This window comes from Plasmodium knowlesi, assembly GCF_000006355.2.
Source record: "Plasmodium knowlesi strain H genome assembly, chromosome: 14".
Classification (NCBI taxonomy): Eukaryota; Apicomplexa; class Aconoidasida; order Haemosporida; family Plasmodiidae; genus Plasmodium; species Plasmodium knowlesi.
This window is the reverse complement of record NC_011915.2, coordinates 3,206,313-3,223,554: the sequence shown is the minus strand read 5'-3', so window position 1 is coordinate 3,223,554 and position 17,242 is coordinate 3,206,313. Positions and strand designations below refer to the sequence as shown.

Below are 17,242 nucleotides of genomic sequence, written 5' to 3'. Positions count from 1 at the left end.
AACCAGTTAAATGTCAACCAGTTAAATGTCCAGCATTTTAAATGAGAACTCCGTAGAAAAATGTATGCACAGTTTTAGATGAAAACTGCATAAAATGTGCGAACACAATTAAATGTGAAGACAATTAAATATCAACCAGTTAAATGTAAACCAGTTAAATGTGATCACAGTTAAAAGTGAACACCGTTTTAAATGATAACTACGTAAAAAAATGTATTGCACAGTTTTAGATGAAAACTGCGTAAAAAAATAATGTGAACCAGTTAAATGTCAACCAGTTAAATATCAACCAGTTAAATGGGAACCAGTTAAATGTTAACCAGTTAAAATGATAACTACGTAAAAAAATGTATTGCACAGTTTTAGATGAAAAACTGCGTAAAATGAAAACTCTGAATTCTGTTGACAATTTTAGATGAAAACTGCATTAAATGTGCGAACACAGTTTTAAATGTGAACCAGTTAAATGTAAACCAGTTAGAATGATAACTCCGTGAAAAATGTATTGCACAGTTTCAGATGAAAAACTGCATAAAATGTGCGAATACCATTAAATGTGAACCAGTTAAAATGATAACTGCATAAAATGTGCGAACACAGTTTTAAATGTGAACCAGTTAAAATGTAAACCAGGTAAATGTGAACACAGTTAAATGTGAACCAGTTAAAATGAAAACTGCATAAAATGTGCGAACACAGTTTTAAATGTGAACCAGTTAAAATGATAACTACATAAAATGTGAACACCGCTTTAAATGATAATTCCGTAAAAAAGTGTATACACAGTTTTAAATGATAACTCCGTAAAAAATGTATGCACAGTTTTAGATGAAAAACTGCATTAAATGTGCGAACACAATTAAGTATGAACCACTTAATTGGAAACTACGTAAAAAAATGTATTGCACAGTTTTAGATGAAAAACTGCGTAAAATGAAAACTCTGAATTCTGTTGACAATTTTAGATGAAAACTGCATTAAATGTGCGAACACAGTTTTAAATGTGAACCAGTTAAATGTAAACCAGTTAGAATGATAACTCCGTGAAAAATGTATTGCACAGTTTCAGATGAAAAACTGCATAAAATGTGCGAATACCATTAAATGTGAACCAGTTAAAATGATAACTGCATAAAATGTGCGAACACAGTTTTAAATGTGAACCAGTTAAAATGTAAACCAGTTAAATGTGAACACAGTTAAATGTGAACACAGTTAAATGTGAACACAGTTAAATGTGAACACAGTTAAATGTGAACCAGTTAAAATGAAAACTGCATAAAATGTGCGAACACAGTTTTAAATGTGAACCAGTTAAAATGATAACTACATAAAATGTGAACACCGCTTTAAATGATAATTCCGTAAAAAAGTGTATACACAGTTTTAAATGATAACTCCGTAAAAAATGTATGCACAGTTTTAGATGAAAAACTGCATTAAATGTGCTAACACAATTAAGTATGAACCACTTAATTGGAAACTACGTAAAGAATGTTTGCACAGTTTTAGATGAAAACTGCGTAAAATGAAAACTCTGAATTGTGTTGACAGTTTCAGTAGATGAAAACTGCATAAAATGTGCAAACACATTTTTAAATGTCAACCAGTTAAATGTGAACACCAGTTAAAATGATAACTCCGTAAAGAAGTGTATGCACAGTTTTAGATGAAAACTTCGTAAAAAAAAAATGTACGAACACAATTAAATATGCGAACACAGTTAAATGAAAACTGCATAATATGTGCGAACACAGTAAAGTGTGAACACAGTTAAATGTGAACACCGTTAAATGTGAACACAATTAAATGTGAACCAGTTAAATGTGAACACAGTTAAAAGTGAACACCATTTTGAGTGATAACTCCGTAAAAAAGTGTATGAACACAGTTTTAGATGAAAACTGCATAAAATGTGCAAACACAGTTAAATGTTAACTAGGTCAATGTGAACCAGTTAAATGTGGACCAGTTAAAATGATAACTCCGTAAAAAATGTATTGCACAGTTTTAGATGAAAACTGCATATAAAAAAATGTATGAGCACAATTAAATGTAAACCAGTTATATCTGAACCATTTAAATGGAAACTAGTTAAAATGATAATTACGTAAAATGTGCGAACATCGTTTTAAATGATAACTCCGTAGAAAAATGTATGCAGAGTTTTAGATGAAAAACTGCGCTAAATGTGCGAACACAGTGTTAAATGGGAACCATTTAAATGGGAACCAGTTAAATGTCAACCAGTTAAATGTGAACTAGTTAAATGTGAAGACAGTTAAATGTAAACATCGTTAAATGTGAACCAGTTAGAATGATAACTCCGTAAAAAAATGTATGCACAGTTTTAGATGAAAAACTGCATAAAATGTGCGAACACAATTAAATGTGAACCGTTTAAATAGGAACCATTTAAATGGGAACCAGTTAAATGTAAACCAGTTAAATGTCAACCAGTTAAACATGAGGACAGTTAATGTGAACACCATTCTAAATGAAAACTGCGTAAAAAAAAATTGTGCGGACACAGTTTTAAATGTGAACCAGTTAAAATGAAAACTGCATTTAATGTGCAAACACAATTAAATGTGAAGACAATTAAATGTGAACCAGTTAGATGTCAACTAGTTAAATGTGAACTAGTTAAATGTGAACCAGGTAAAATGAAAACTACGTAAAATGTGAACACCATTTTAAATGATAACTCCGTAAAAAAATGTATTGCACAGTTTTAGATGAAAAACTGCATTAAATGTGCAAACACAGTTAAATGTCAACCAGTTAAATGTCAACCAGTTAAATGTCAACCAGTTAAATGTCAACCAGTTAAATGTCAACCAGTTAAATGTCAACCAGTTAAATGTCAACCAGTTAAATGTGAACCAGTTAAATGTCAACCAGTTAAATGGGAACCAGTTAAAATGAAAACTGCATAAAATGTGCAAACACAGCTTTAAATGGGAACCAGTTAAATGTGAACCAGTTAAAATGATAACTGCGTAAAATGTGAACACCGCTTTAAATGATAACTACGTAAAAAATGTATTGCACAGTTTTAGATGAAAAACTGCATTAAATGTGCAAACACAGTTAAATGTCAACCAGTTAAATGTCAACCAGTTAAATGTGAACACAGTTAAATGTGAACACCGTTAAATGTGAACACAATTAAATGTGAACCAGTTAAATGGGAACCAGTTAAATGTGAACACCATTTTAAATGATAACTCCGTAAAAAAATGTATTGCACAGTTTTAGATGAAAAACTGCATTAAATCTGCAAACACAGTTTTAAATATGAACCCGTTAAAATGATAACTACGGAAAAAAGTGTATGCACAGTTTTAGATGAAAACTGCATAAAATGTGCGAACACAATGAAATGGAAACCATTTAAATGGAAACCATTTAAATGTGAACTAGTTAAATATGAACCAGTTAAATGTAAACCCGTTAAATGTAAACCGGTTACAATGATAACTCCGTAAAAAAGTGTTTGCACAGTTTTAGATGAAAACTGCATAAAATGTGCGAACACAGTTAAATGTCAACCAGTTAAAATGAAAACTGCATAAAATGTATGCACAGTTTTAGATGAAAACGACATTAAATGTGCGAACGCAGTTTTAAATGTGAACCACTTAAATGGAAACTACGTAAAAAAATGTTTGCACAGTTTCATGTCGATTGTACAACGCGTATCGCGCATATCACGCACACCGCGCAGCAGAAAAGTGCAAACAATACGGGACATCTGTTGCTGTTGCGCGAACTGGAACGGATTTTTGCATGTACGCGCGAAGCGAAATTACGACGCATAATTTTTAGAAAAAACAAATGAAGGAAAATTAAAAAAAAAAAAAAAAAAAAAAAAAAGAAAAAAAAAAAAAGGAAAAAAAAAAAAGGAAAAAAAAAAAAAAAAAAAGTAATAATTGAAGAAAACCTAGTAGGAATACAAAAATTAATTCATAAAGACTAAAACAGACAAATGTACATGTGCGCAGAGGTGTATACTCGCACATGTACGTCCAAACGAAAATATTGAACAAAATTTCTGCACATGTTTATAATGTGAGAGGCTTCAGAACATGCTGTGAGTACGGAATTTTTTTGGATACCATAGGTTATGTTAATGGTCAGGGTTTGCTACGCGATTCCCCCTAGGGGAGTACGGGATGTGAAAAGTGTGGTCGTGTCCTTGAAAACTAAGCAAAAAAAAAAAAAAAAAGATAAAGAAAAGAGTGAGGAAACAACTCCTGCATCTTCCCCTTTTTCTACTTCCCTGTGGGAGTTACATACGATGATAACCTATATTTTTTCTTCGCTGCGTATTCTTATTTGTTCTTACTTTTCTGGGTTGTCTGTTATATATAGTAGAATTCCCATCTCTGTACTCGTACGTTGATTCAGGTCCTGAAACAGTTGTTGAGTATTCTCCTGAATGCTCTGTTGCACTGTCCGTTATGTTGCCCCCCGAAAAATTCGTTGAATCGTATGTCGAGTTGTAGGACGAACTCCGTGTTGAGTCGTATGTTGAGTATAATGTTGGGTCTAATGTTGACTGTAATGCTGAGTTCTCTGTCGAACTATCCATAAATGTATTTAAATTTTGTTGGTCAAACCTTCTCCCCCTGTTAGTGGAGTTATTTTTAGGGGAGAATATGGAAGTGTACTGAATTTAGAGGGGGAGGAAAGAAAAGGATAAATATAAGGGGTGGGGAAAATGGGGGGGAGGGGTACATATTTGAGATTATTCTGTATACATTGGACATGTATTCTACCAACAAGAAATTAATATATTTTTTCTCCCCCTTTACATATTTATAACGAATATGTGTCATTCAATGTTATGTGTACCTTGTAAAGAAGGAATGCGATTGTAGGTAGTCCTACAAGAGGAATTACTGAGGATATAATGGGCGTGGTAGGAATGGTGGTACTGGTGTTGTTGTTTTCTGGGGAAGTGGTACCATTAAGGGAAGATACTGTATTTCCGTGATCACTATATTCGTCCTCAAGACCAGGACCAGCCCTGGATGGAAATTCCCCCTGTCCCCCTGGCCCTCTTACTGCTGTTCCTGATGCAGCTGACTCTGCACCCATTTGGGAACTATTCGAATCCTCCCGCACTTCCGGACCTGTATCACCTAGTAAGTGTAAAAAAGGAATAAAGAAAAGGCGATTCCAATGTATAAAGCAATATTCATTTCCGATTTTTTGAGTGTACCAGAGGGGGGGGGTGCATACTTCCCTTTTATACGTTATCCACTCCCCTGTTCTCCGGTACACTCAATATTTTTGGATTATATATATTTATTACCTTTGGCAGAATTGGACAATTCTGTTTGTTCCTGCGAAATGGTCTCCCCAGTTACTGATCCCTGTAATTTGCTCCTTACTTTTGATGAGAGTTCATTCAATTTCTCCCCTTGTAAACTCCCTTGAGTATTCCACATTTCCTTCCATGCGGTACAGTATGGATCATTCTGCTTCCATCTACCTTGACATGTACTCTGCGTACTGATATAGGTAGGAGAAACTTCCTCCAGGTAATTTTTGTACTCCTTCAAGCATGTTTCATCCGTCGTACCTATTTTTGTGTCCAGATTTGTAAAATCCTGTACAAAGTCGTGCAGCCTCTTCAAGTTATAGAATTCTTCTCTTTTCACCTTTGGCCACTTCATGCATTCGTCCATTTTTTTCCATTGCTGCAGTTTATCGTAAATTGTCTCCATAGCAACTTTCAGAACGGATATATCATTATTCGGTGTCTTAAGAATTAAATTCCCGAGCCAATAATAAAAGAGGTCACAATACTTAGATCTTTCACTTCCGGTCTTCTTATTTACATAACACCAGGCATTCATCATTTTCTGAACTACATTCTCGAATAACTTATATGGTTGCATTGCAGCCTGTAATTCGCTTTTCCTAGAGGCATAGCAACCATGGCAACTGCCCCCGTTCGTCCCTGCATCCTCAAGTTCTTTATATCGGGATTTTACACTCCATCCATTCCAGCATTCATCCTACGGGAAGTAGTGGATATGGGGAGTATGTTTCTTTTCCATGGTTGTACACATACATACCTCTGATATATTGTATATGTAGCATAATTCTCTTTATATTTTATTTCTCAACTTACCACTTCTGACATCTTTTCTTTAATTATCCCCTTTTTTTTTTTTTTTTTCCTTTTGTCACGTTTTCTTTTTCTGTTAAAAATTCATGTAACATATTCATACATACCTATCCCTGTTGTATTTATTCATTGGGGTACATATTTCTCTTTATGCATTCCTCCAGAATATGACTTGCCCTAAACCCGAATTACTGGAATTTACATATTATTCATATGCTCCCTCACATGTCATTTATATGTTACTTATGTATGAAGTATATGTGTAAAGTGTATAGGTGCATTATTATTATAAGTTCCCTTACATGTCATTTAGATGTTACTTATGTATGAAGTATATGTGTAAAGTGTATAGGTGCACAATGTATGGGAACATGTTAATTACACATATATGACATATTTCTGTGGAAGAACATTAATTCATTGAATATACGCATAGGATGCGCGAAGACGCAAGGGAAAAGAACGGTGGAGTGGTAGGTTCCGGATCTTATTTTTTATGGGGGCTTCAGAGAAGCGCCGAACATTCGGTGCGCTTACAATATGGTTATTCTATTCTTATATATAAAGCGTCCATTATATTAGGTCGTGCACTAAAAAGTCCATTAAAATTTTCTTTGCATAATTGCGGATTCACTCCGTCCAGATTCTCTTTTTTTTTTCTTTTTTTTTTTTTTCTTTTTGCACTTGTGTGTGTTCGCAACAGATTAAATGCTCTAGTTCAACCGTGTAAAATACGGTGCGCTTACAATATGGTTATTCTATTATTATATATAAAGCGTCCATTATATTAGGTCGTGCATTAAAAGGTCCATTAACAATTTCTTTGTATAATTGCGGATTCACACCGTCCAGTTTCTCTTTTTTTTTTCTTTTTTTTTTTTTTCTTTTTGCACTTGTGTGTGTTCGCAACAGATTAGATGCTCTAGTTCAACCGTGTAAAATACGGTTCGATTACAATATGGTTATTCTATTCTTATATATAAAGCGTCCATTATATTAGGATGTGCACTAAGAAGTCCTTTAAAATTTTCTCTGCATAATTGCGGATTCACTCCGTCCAGATTCTCTTTATTTTTTTTTTATTTTTTTTCTTTTTCCATTTGTGTGTGCTCGCAACAGATTAGATGCTCTAGTTCAACCGTGTAAAATACGGTGCGCTTACAATATGCTTATTCTATTCTTATATATAAAGCGTCCATTATATTAGGACGTGCACTAAAAAGTCCATTAAAATTTTCTTTGCATAATTGCGGATTCACTCCGTCCAGATTCTCTTTTTTTTCTTTCTATTTTTTTTTTTTTCAACATGTATTATTCAAATTATTGAAATGGTATTTTTTCTTTTTTTTTTTTTTTCGTTATTTTAATTTAATTTACTTTTGTTGCAATTACGTACAATTCTGATCTTTCTTCCATTGTTTTCATTCCCTTTTAACGAAATGGCTTATGGGTGATTCATAAGCCCAAGAGGAGCCTATTGAAGCATGTGTATAACAATATGCTATCAAACGGTTTCCCGCATATAATAATACAACTAACCGGTACATGTGATCGATCCCCTTAAATTTTAACGAACGCTTCTAAAGCTGGTATAATATTATATATAAAAAGATAAAGGGGTGAGGGGTGTAAATATTTTTTTCTCCCTCAATTTAAAGAACTATTCTTATAGTCTCCTTCTTCTGATAATCACAAAGTGCGAAAAAAAAAGGAACAAATCAACTATTAAGGCAATTATATCCAAAAAAAAATTATGTGTACATACGTGTTGGCACAAACAACTTTATCGAATTATACATACACTTTACATTAAGAAGGTTCTCCAAAGAATGTTCCCCCCCCCCCTAAAAAAAATTATTCGTACATGGGTATTAGCACAAACAACCTTATAAAAGCATACATACATTTTACATTAAAAAGGTTCTCCAAAGAAATGTCCCCCCCCCCCTAAAAAAAAAATTATGTGCACAAATGGATTATGGGTTTGGTTTAGGGTTCGGAGCATAGGAGTAAGATTTTTGACATTAAGGACTGCGAACTTCTAGTTTGAGGAGTAGCAATTATGACATGCATTTTAATTCGGCCAGGGAAATTATGAGAAAGGAATTCCTCCAATGGGGGAAATAACTTGACGTAGAATAGGGGCATGGGGAAAGATGGAGGAAAGGGAAGTTTTGTGTGGTGATCTGCAAGCGGTCACTAATTTAGGATCAATGAAGAAATGAAGGAAGGTTTTAAAGGGGGAAAAAGGAAAATATGAAAAGAATAGAGAGAAAAAAAAAAGGCGGGAGGGGGAGAGGTTCTATTGTTCTTTTAAATTTTTCCTATATATGCGTTACTGTGCAGGAATTTTTATTTGAATATCATGCAGTTACACTATTTACACAAGTGGAGTATATTCAGTAGATCCCGTACTTGTGTTACGCTCATGCATATTTTGCGCTCATTCATACTTAGTAGAATAATACTCCTTATATAAATTAGTTCATGAATTATTATTAACTCCTATTTGCATGCTCTCCTTGTAGTTCTGTATTTCATGATGGAAATGTTCTATATATATGTGTCAACAATATCCTATCGTCCTTTATATTCAAATATTTATTCTAAATTCTAAACCGCTAACACCTTAGAACTTTTTCTAAACCCGCATTGTTACCACGTAGGGGGACTTTTATCATTTCCACATATATAAATTGTAATTCCCCCCCCCTTTTTTTTTTTTTTTTGGTGTATTACTGCTTCTACTATATTGTACCAAAATTAAAACAATAAAATGCTGGTGCATTCTTATAATTTTCGAAATTTTGCATATGTATAATATATTTTCCCCATGTATTCCTGCATTAGGAGAGTGCGATATTGTAGAAAAATACCTAAATACTACCCTTTTCTGGGAAATAACTAACCGACCCCTTTTTATTCTTTTAAAAAATGTAATATTGGATAATTTGTACAGAAAACATTCACCTATTATTCTGTATTATGACACTTTTTTATATATGTATATACTATTATGCGCATTTTTAATTACCTCATTTGAGGTATATTTACAAAACATAGAACACGATACACAGTACGTTGCATATGCACAAAGGATTTCATGAGCATATTCCTTATTACGATAAGAGCAGCATAGAAAAAAATTAAAAGAAAAAAGAAGAAATGAAATAATTGTATAATCTACACAAATATAAAAAAAAAGAATATATCATATTTTCCGAACTTTATTACGATAAGAAAAGAAGGAATAAAAGGAAAGAAAAGAATTAAAAGAAAAAAGAAGAAGAACAACAACAAAAAACAAAAATGATATCTCTTAGGAAACTTCCTCTATTCATCTTTGTTGTATACTCCTGGCAATGTTCCGGCAACTATGTAAGATATGAACTGAGAAAATTTAAAATTTTGAGTATTTGCTATATCATTCATCGCTGTGATCCATAGGGGAAGCGTAAAAAAGGAAAAGGGGGAAGGGGGGTAAGGGAACCGTTCGCCCCTTCCCCCTTTTTCCCTTTTCTTTTCTTTTCTTACATATTTTTTCATTTTCTATTGTTATATCTTTATGATGTTTTTTGTTTTTTTTTTTTAGGTGAGTGCACTAAGCACATTAGCTGATAGCACGTCCATGGAAAGTCTATTTACCAAAGTGCAGAAGACCAAATTTGATAAGAATGGGAACGCTGACAAATTAACCAATTATGACAATTCCATGGAAAGTCTATTTGACCGTTCCATGGACAGCATAACTGACAATTCCATGGAAAGTCCATTTGACCGTTCCATGGAAAGTCTCTTTCCCAAAAGGAGAGATTTTCATGGTGATTATGAAGATACTATACCCACAGACACTTACTCACAAAAAGGTGGATACACCGACACACATTACAACAATTCCGGCGAAGATTTATACCATGTAATGTACAAAAATAATGGACATGGACAGACAAAGGCAAAGGCCAAAACAGGAGTACATTTACCCATGTTCGATGAATATCCCACAGAAGAACATAAATATTATAGCAATTCTAACAATTTCCACAGGGGAAATACTACGAAACCTAAAATACACAAAGGTATATCATCTATATGCAACTTCTTCGACAAAATCGATGCCAAGTTCGAATCCGAAATGAAACGTTATTTGGACATTGAGGAGGAAGAAAAACACAAATATTCCGTTAGAAAATTAAAGGGGACAGGAAAATTATCTCATTTTTTCAGCAAGTATAGAGTGTTTGCTCCTCTTGGTGTGCTTGGAATAATTTCCCTGTTAATTTTAACATCCCTTGTAGAAATGAAATTCTTCGCTACATCATCTGTACTACTATCTTTAGGCTCAGCTTCGTCCAGCACAACACTTTTCTATCCTGTACTCTTTGTTATGTTCTATGTATTGCCCCTTATGGCCGCTGCTTTGATTTGTGGTGGATATGGCCTTCTGTTATTTTACTACATACGCAAATTGAACAAAATGGGACGCTCCAGAAAATATATAAAAAAATTAAGTGCCATGAGGAATAAGGACGACGAATAAACAAATTTGGTGTATCTCATACGACGTTCCTAAAAAAAATGTTAATTAGAACTTCCTCATAAAGGTGTAAAGGAAAATATACATTCATATAAGCTTGCCCTTCCATTTTTTTTTTTTTTTCATATTTTTTTCCGAATTATGTCATTCCCTGCTCCTTGTGGTATAAATATTCTTCCTTCCTTTTTTCATACATAAAATTTTTTTTTTTTCCAGTTCGTTCTGCCTCTACTTTTATATTATATATTTATTCATGTCAAGTTAAATTAGTTTGATTTTTTCCGGATATTACACACAACCCGAATTAACCCCCAATTTGTTAAAAAACTACCGACGTGTACAGCATGCGATGCCCACCTCCATTTGGTGTGTTCGCAAGAAATCCATCACCCCACTGTGAAAGCGTGGCCTATTTTTCAACTTATCGCACAAATGGCGCAAACAAAAAGGAAAGAAGGAAAAAAAATAATAATGTTCTTAAAAAAAAAAAAGGAAGAATGTTTTTTTTTTTTTTTTTTTTTTTTATAAACAAAAAGGTGTCCTTTCACCAAAAAAAAAAAAAAAAGGTCCCTTTTATACACTTTCTGCATTTTGCTTAGAAAGAAAGAAAAATTATTAAAATAAAAACCTATAGCCAAATAAAAAAAATTTTAATGAACACTTTAGATGTTCAGTAAAGTTACAAACAAAATAAGAAATAAATGTGGAAGAAAGAATCTTCTTTTTTTTCTTCTTTTTTTCTTCTTCTTTTTTTCTTCTTCTTTTTTTCTTCTTCTTTTTTTCTTTTTTTTTTTTTTTAAAAAGAACAAAAAAAGAAGGAAAAAAAGGAAAAAAAAAAATTGTGTGTTCTTAAAAAAAAAATAATAATGTTCTTAAAAAAAAAGAAGAATGTTTTTTTTTTTTTTTTTTTTTCTATAAACAAAAGGATGTCCTTTCACCAAAAAAAAAAAAAAAAAATGATGCCCTAATAATAAATTTGTCCAAAAAAAAAATATATATATCGTGATTTAATAATAAATTTGTCACAAAGAAAAAAATTGCTGTCAAAGAAAAAAAAAAAAAAAAGTCTATTATGGACAATAGAACACTGAAATAAAAGAAATTCTTTGACCATATGAATTTATTCAATTAAAAACATTCATGCAAAAACAAAATTGCTCACGAAACAAAAAAAAAAAAAAAAGGAATAAAATTTAAAGGCTTTGCATAGAAGGTAAAAAAAATATATAAAGACATTTCCTTTCAATTTTTCCATTACATATTCGTATTTTCCCATACTATATAATATACTCGCACAAGGTAGGGGTTCATTCTCGAAAGCGTTGCGATATACATCAATATAAAAAGCATATTACGTAAGTATGGTGGCATTCCAATATTCGCCTGAATGAGTGCTTATAATGTACACCTTCCTAATTTTTACAAATAATAACCACACAGATGCTATTCCCCCGTTTTCATATTTTTCCATCGGGCCACATAATTGGCAATTCCAAAATGTGTCTTTTACACATTGTTTACTAATTCAAGAGCACACCTGAGTGTATTCCAACGTGTGAATAGCTATTGGATATTAAAATAAAATTTAAATTAATTTAATTATAGAGATCATTAAAGTTTACGCTTATTAGCAATAAAACTACTTAAAATTATATATTGACAAGGAAATTTTTCCGAAAAAGCAAAGGACGACGAAAATGAAAACGAAAACAATGAAAATAAATGCAACTACATATAATACACAGGGAAAAAATAATTTATTCAATATAATTAGCGGTGTGTGTGCGCTATTTAACTGAAAAAAAATGTTTTTAAATTGTTACACATATATTTGCGACTAAAAGGAAAATGATGTTTTGCGCAAATATATATATGCTATATAAATAATGGCACTAAAAAAAAAGGAGAATGATAAGGTAATATAGGACAAGTGTACTTATTAATAACGCATATATAATATTAATAAGAAGAAATCAAATTATTATTATGTGGCTATATATTCTTTTTACAAAATAATGCAAAATAACAAATGTGGAAAATTATAAAAAAATAAAAAATAAATAAACAATAAATAAATGTTAAATATATCATAACCTATCACATTAATATTTTTACGGAAACAGCAGAAGTTAGGATATACATTTTGCACGTTATTTATTTATCCATTTCAGATAGAAATTTCCTATACCACTTTCTCCTTCTCCTTTGCCTGGACATCTTAAATTCATTATATTTTCTCTTTAATTTTTTTATAAACTTTTTTCTATATCTATGAAACCATTCCATCTTGCCTCTTTCATCTAGGTATAAGAATAGAATATAAATAAGGACTAGAATTCCAACAGCTATGAATGATGGGAATAATCCTTGCAATACACCGTATAATGTACCGTATGAAGAAGCTACAGCAGCACCGTTAAATGTGGATTCAACAACGACCTCTGCCGCAGCTACTGTACTATTCAATGCGCATTTCGCAGTATTAAATAAAACATTTGAAAATATAGTGAAAAATGAATTACTGGACGACAATGTTGCACTCGCTGCCTCCACTGCACACTGTCCAACTGTACTTGCCACTTGGGGTACCCCCTGTGCAACGCTACTTACAGTTGTTCTAACACCTAAAGCTGCAGCATCTAAGACAACATCTATGGGCGCTACATGGATATATCCTATTGTAAATCCTATTATAGCTCCTATAGCAAGGGTTGGCACTATTCCATAAATAGCCAATTTTCGTAAAAGTCGAATTCTTCTTTTTCTTTTACTTGGTTTCGTTAAAGGATTCGCAAGAATACTTTCAAAAATAGCCTCTTGTGTTTGTGGGCATAAAGGATCTTTCACATTAACATCAATTACACGGGACCCAGGTAATTCTTCTAATACTTCCAACTCCTTCTTTGGGACAATATTTTTCATAATTGCTTTAATCATCCATTTTTTTTCCTTTATTACTGGTTTCCCTTTTTTCTCTTTTTTTTGTAAATGAACATCTACAATGAATTTTTTCCTGCTTGCAACTTTTTCTTTTCCTATTCTTTCATCTTCATTTTTAGAAGCAAGGATGTCGTCCATGAGTTCACCTTTTTTAGTTTTCTCACACATATGTGTGCTTATAATAGTGGTTTTTTTTTCTTTTTTTATATTCGTTATTATTTCATCATTTTTCTTCTTTTCACTCATATGTATTTCTATAGTCCATTGTTTCTTTTTTGTGATTTGTTCTATTTTGTTTTTGTCCCCTTTATCTGCTACATCCTTTTTTGGTAATGGATCTTTTGGAGGTATGTTTACATGTACCTTTTCTGCCATATCCTTTTTTGGTAGTGGGTCTTTTAAAGGTATGTTTACATGTACCTTTTCTGCTACATCCTTTTTTGGTAATGGATCTTTTGGAGCGATGTTTACATGTACCTTTTCTGGCCCATCCTTTTTTGGTAATTGGTCTTTTGGAGCGATGTTTACATGTACCTTTTCTGGCCCATCCTTCTTTGGTAGTGGGTCTTTTGGAGCGATGTTTACATGCACCTTTTCTGCTACATCCTTTTCTGGTAATTGGTCTTTTGGTGTGACTTCCAATTTTATGGGGATTTTCTTTATTAACTCATTTCTTTGTAATATTTCCCTTCTGTCTATAGATGGATTATCATCTATGGGGTCGTTATATTGGGGCAGAAAAATAGTATTGTCCCTTTTCAATATACTTGTCCGTACCAAATCAGCTTGACTCAGAAATTTTTTTTTTAAAAGTTCATTTTTTCTTATCAAATCCGCTTTTTGCGACACATTTTTTCTATAGATGGAATCTTTCTTTATGTTTCTGCGCGAACGATCTTCCGCCAGGGTTAAATTCTCTCTCCTTTTCAAATTGGCCCTTCTAACAAAAGGATCTGCGTTGAACGATTCTGTTCTGGGAAATTCGTTACGATTTTTGAAGGAATGCACATTTTGCAATAAGTGATGGTCCGGGTACCGCTCATCCACATGGATTGTCGAATCAAAACGTTCTGAAAAATAGTACGCATCTATTTCACGAGGAACCGCGCGAATCATGTGATCATCATGATCATCCGTTCTCTGTGATTCTACATTATTATTGATGTTAGAAATATTATATAATATATCCACAAGAAACACTTTTAATTCATGTAATTGAGGTTCGGTTATAGGTTTGTCACTTAACAAAACTCCTTTTAATTCTTTTAATTTTGATTCTTCCATTAATTTTTTCGATATTATAAATCTTCCAAATATATTTAATAGAGGCAAATACGCTAATCTATTACTAAACTTATTTTTATTCAATATCTTTAAAATGTATTCAGTGTTTAATTCATTTCCTAGTAAAATGTCCTCTAATTCCTTTAACATTAATTCTCTTATAGATGGATTGCTTAGAAAATTTTCCTTCAACACTTTCCAAACATTCCTTTTTTTTTTTGTTTTTCCTATTAGTTCACTATCTGATAAGACTTCTTTCACTTCATTTAATTTGGATTCTGTTATTAATTTTTTATCTAAAAGAACTTGTTCTAAGTTTTTTAACTTGGTTTCAATTACTTGTGGTCTTATTAATAATGTTTCTTTTAGTTCATTTAATATGGAAGGTATTGGATTTTCTCCTCCCTTTGATGTATCCACAGGGTGCGCTGCTGGTGATGTTGACCGTTGTGCTGCTTGTTTTTGTGATTGTTTTTGTGATTGTTTTTGTGGTTGTGTTGATGGTAGCAGCTGTGGTGGTGCTCGTACTGCTTGTCTTGGAGGTTTTGACGATGGTGATGCTGTTGACCGTTGTTGTGGTTGTTCTGGTTGTTGTGGTGGTTTATTTTCCTGGACGTTATTTGTTCTGACATCTTCTTTTATACTGTTCCCACTGTACGAGTATATATTCCGTAATTTGGTAACGTTGTCCAATTCATTCGACACAACTCTGTTAACATCTCCATTGGGGGTCAGCGTACCTTTTACAGAATTTTGCTCATAAATGTACTTTGGGTCGCCATACCTCTGAGTAGTGTATTCCAGAACACCGTTCTGTTGTTCAACTTTTGTGGAATAGGATAGGTTCTTATTCTGCGAAGGAGACGATATACGTTCCTTCCATGTTTGTCCACATTTGTTTGTCAAAACATCTTGATTTATTCTATGGTCGGAACATACAGAGGAAGAGGTACTCTACAGAAAAAAGGTAGGAAATAGTAAACAGTTTTTATAGTATATAGGCAAATATACCCATTTTAGGCATGAACGAAATGATACCTATATATATAGAAAGTGCACAAACAGAATATATACATATATTTACGTATATGTATATGTATATATGTACAATCTTCTATATACGCCTCCCCCTCCCCCCCATTTTTATTCTTACCTCATAAAGATTTAGTACTACACATAATAATAGTGTACATAGGAAAAACTTGGAAAAAAGCAAATGGGACATATTTGCCCCTCTCTTCTTATTATTTTTTTTTTAGTATATGTGTGATTTCCTCACGTACTCATCCTTCTTATAAGTATCTATCGCTGTTGTTTTGAACTAATGTAGTAACATATTTAATAAGTACTGTGTTAAATAGTATTTGCACACTCCCCCATGTTTCATAGACTTCATATTTATGGAATATTCAAAAGTTTCATTTGAAAAAGATCCATATTTTCATCGGCGTAAACACTATTCTGCAGAACCTCCCTCTCCCCCTATTTTTCTTTTTTTTTTTTTCACGTGTACAATGCATATATATATGCAGAACAGGTGTGAAAATGTACAGTTCGTGCTCCTTTCTATATATATATATATTATTTATTCGTCCTTCATAAAGATGGCGTAATAATTATAATATATACAATGGAAGCAGGACTTTCATCCCCTCCCCCCCTTTCAAATTATATTTTATATCTTTCGATCAAATACCATACTTTACACATATATATATGTATACATTTAAAAATTTAATTATATATATGAAAAAAAGAAAATAATGATCAAATATATAAAAAAAAAGAGGGGGGAAAGAAAACTTTTTACTAAGAGACCCAAGTGAATGTTATGAACATAAAATTAAAGAATTCATTAATCCATCGTGTAATACAGGAGTATTCGCGAGCTTCGAATATTATGAGCACTTCCAATTTTATTTTAATTTTTTTTTTTTTTTATTTAAAATTTTTTTTTTTTTTTTTTTTTTTTTTTTTTTTTTTTTATTAGCTGTAATTTTTGTTTTCCCTGTAATTAATTACTCTTTACTTGCATTATTCACATGAGAAAAAGCATAGATATGAGAAAAATAGGGTGTACATATACTTTTTTTTTGCATAAAAATAAAAGGTGTGTTTATTTAGAGATATCATAGAAGAATTCATTCCTATGTCAAAATATGCGCATATATATATATATTATAAAGTGGCGCCCACAGCACGCACACTACTATCGTGTATATTTTATAGGTTAAGAAATAGTTCAAGTTCTATTTATGGTTTTCCCTTCAAAAGAAACCTTCTGCCTTCTTACGCCTTTAACTGTTTTGTCCCCTATAAATATATATATATATATATAT

At 32.2% G+C, this 17,242-nt stretch overlaps 3 protein-coding genes across 3 annotated transcripts; 1 reads left to right on the top strand and 2 right to left on the bottom strand.

Moving 5' to 3' along the window:
• Window positions 1-4,294: 4,294 nt before the first annotated feature.
• PKNH_1473100 (KIR protein) lies at window positions 4,295-6,160 on the bottom strand (the record flags this gene model as incomplete). Its single annotated transcript, XM_039113725.1, has 4 exons — window positions 4,295-4,675; window positions 4,861-5,150; window positions 5,324-6,032; window positions 6,149-6,160. The coding sequence occupies 4 exons, from the start codon at window positions 6,158-6,160 to the stop codon at window positions 4,295-4,297; spliced, it is 1,392 nt and encodes a 463-aa protein (XP_038970091.1).
• Window positions 6,161-9,454: 3,294 nt separating this feature from the next.
• On the top strand, window positions 9,455-10,682 carry PKNH_1473000 (Plasmodium exported protein, unknown function; the record flags this gene model as incomplete). Its single annotated transcript, XM_039113724.1, has 2 exons — window positions 9,455-9,523; window positions 9,738-10,682. 2 exons carry the CDS (start codon window positions 9,455-9,457, stop codon window positions 10,680-10,682), a joined length of 1,014 nt encoding a protein of 337 aa, XP_038970090.1.
• Window positions 10,683-12,833: 2,151 nt separating this feature from the next.
• Window positions 12,834-16,128, bottom strand: PKNH_1472900 (Plasmodium exported protein, unknown function; the record flags this gene model as incomplete). The annotated part of the gene is made up of 2 exons (XM_039113723.1): window positions 12,834-15,857; window positions 16,057-16,128. 2 exons carry the CDS (start codon window positions 16,126-16,128, stop codon window positions 12,834-12,836), a joined length of 3,096 nt encoding a protein of 1,031 aa, XP_038970089.1.
• Between the last annotated feature and the right edge of the window lie 1,114 nt (window positions 16,129-17,242).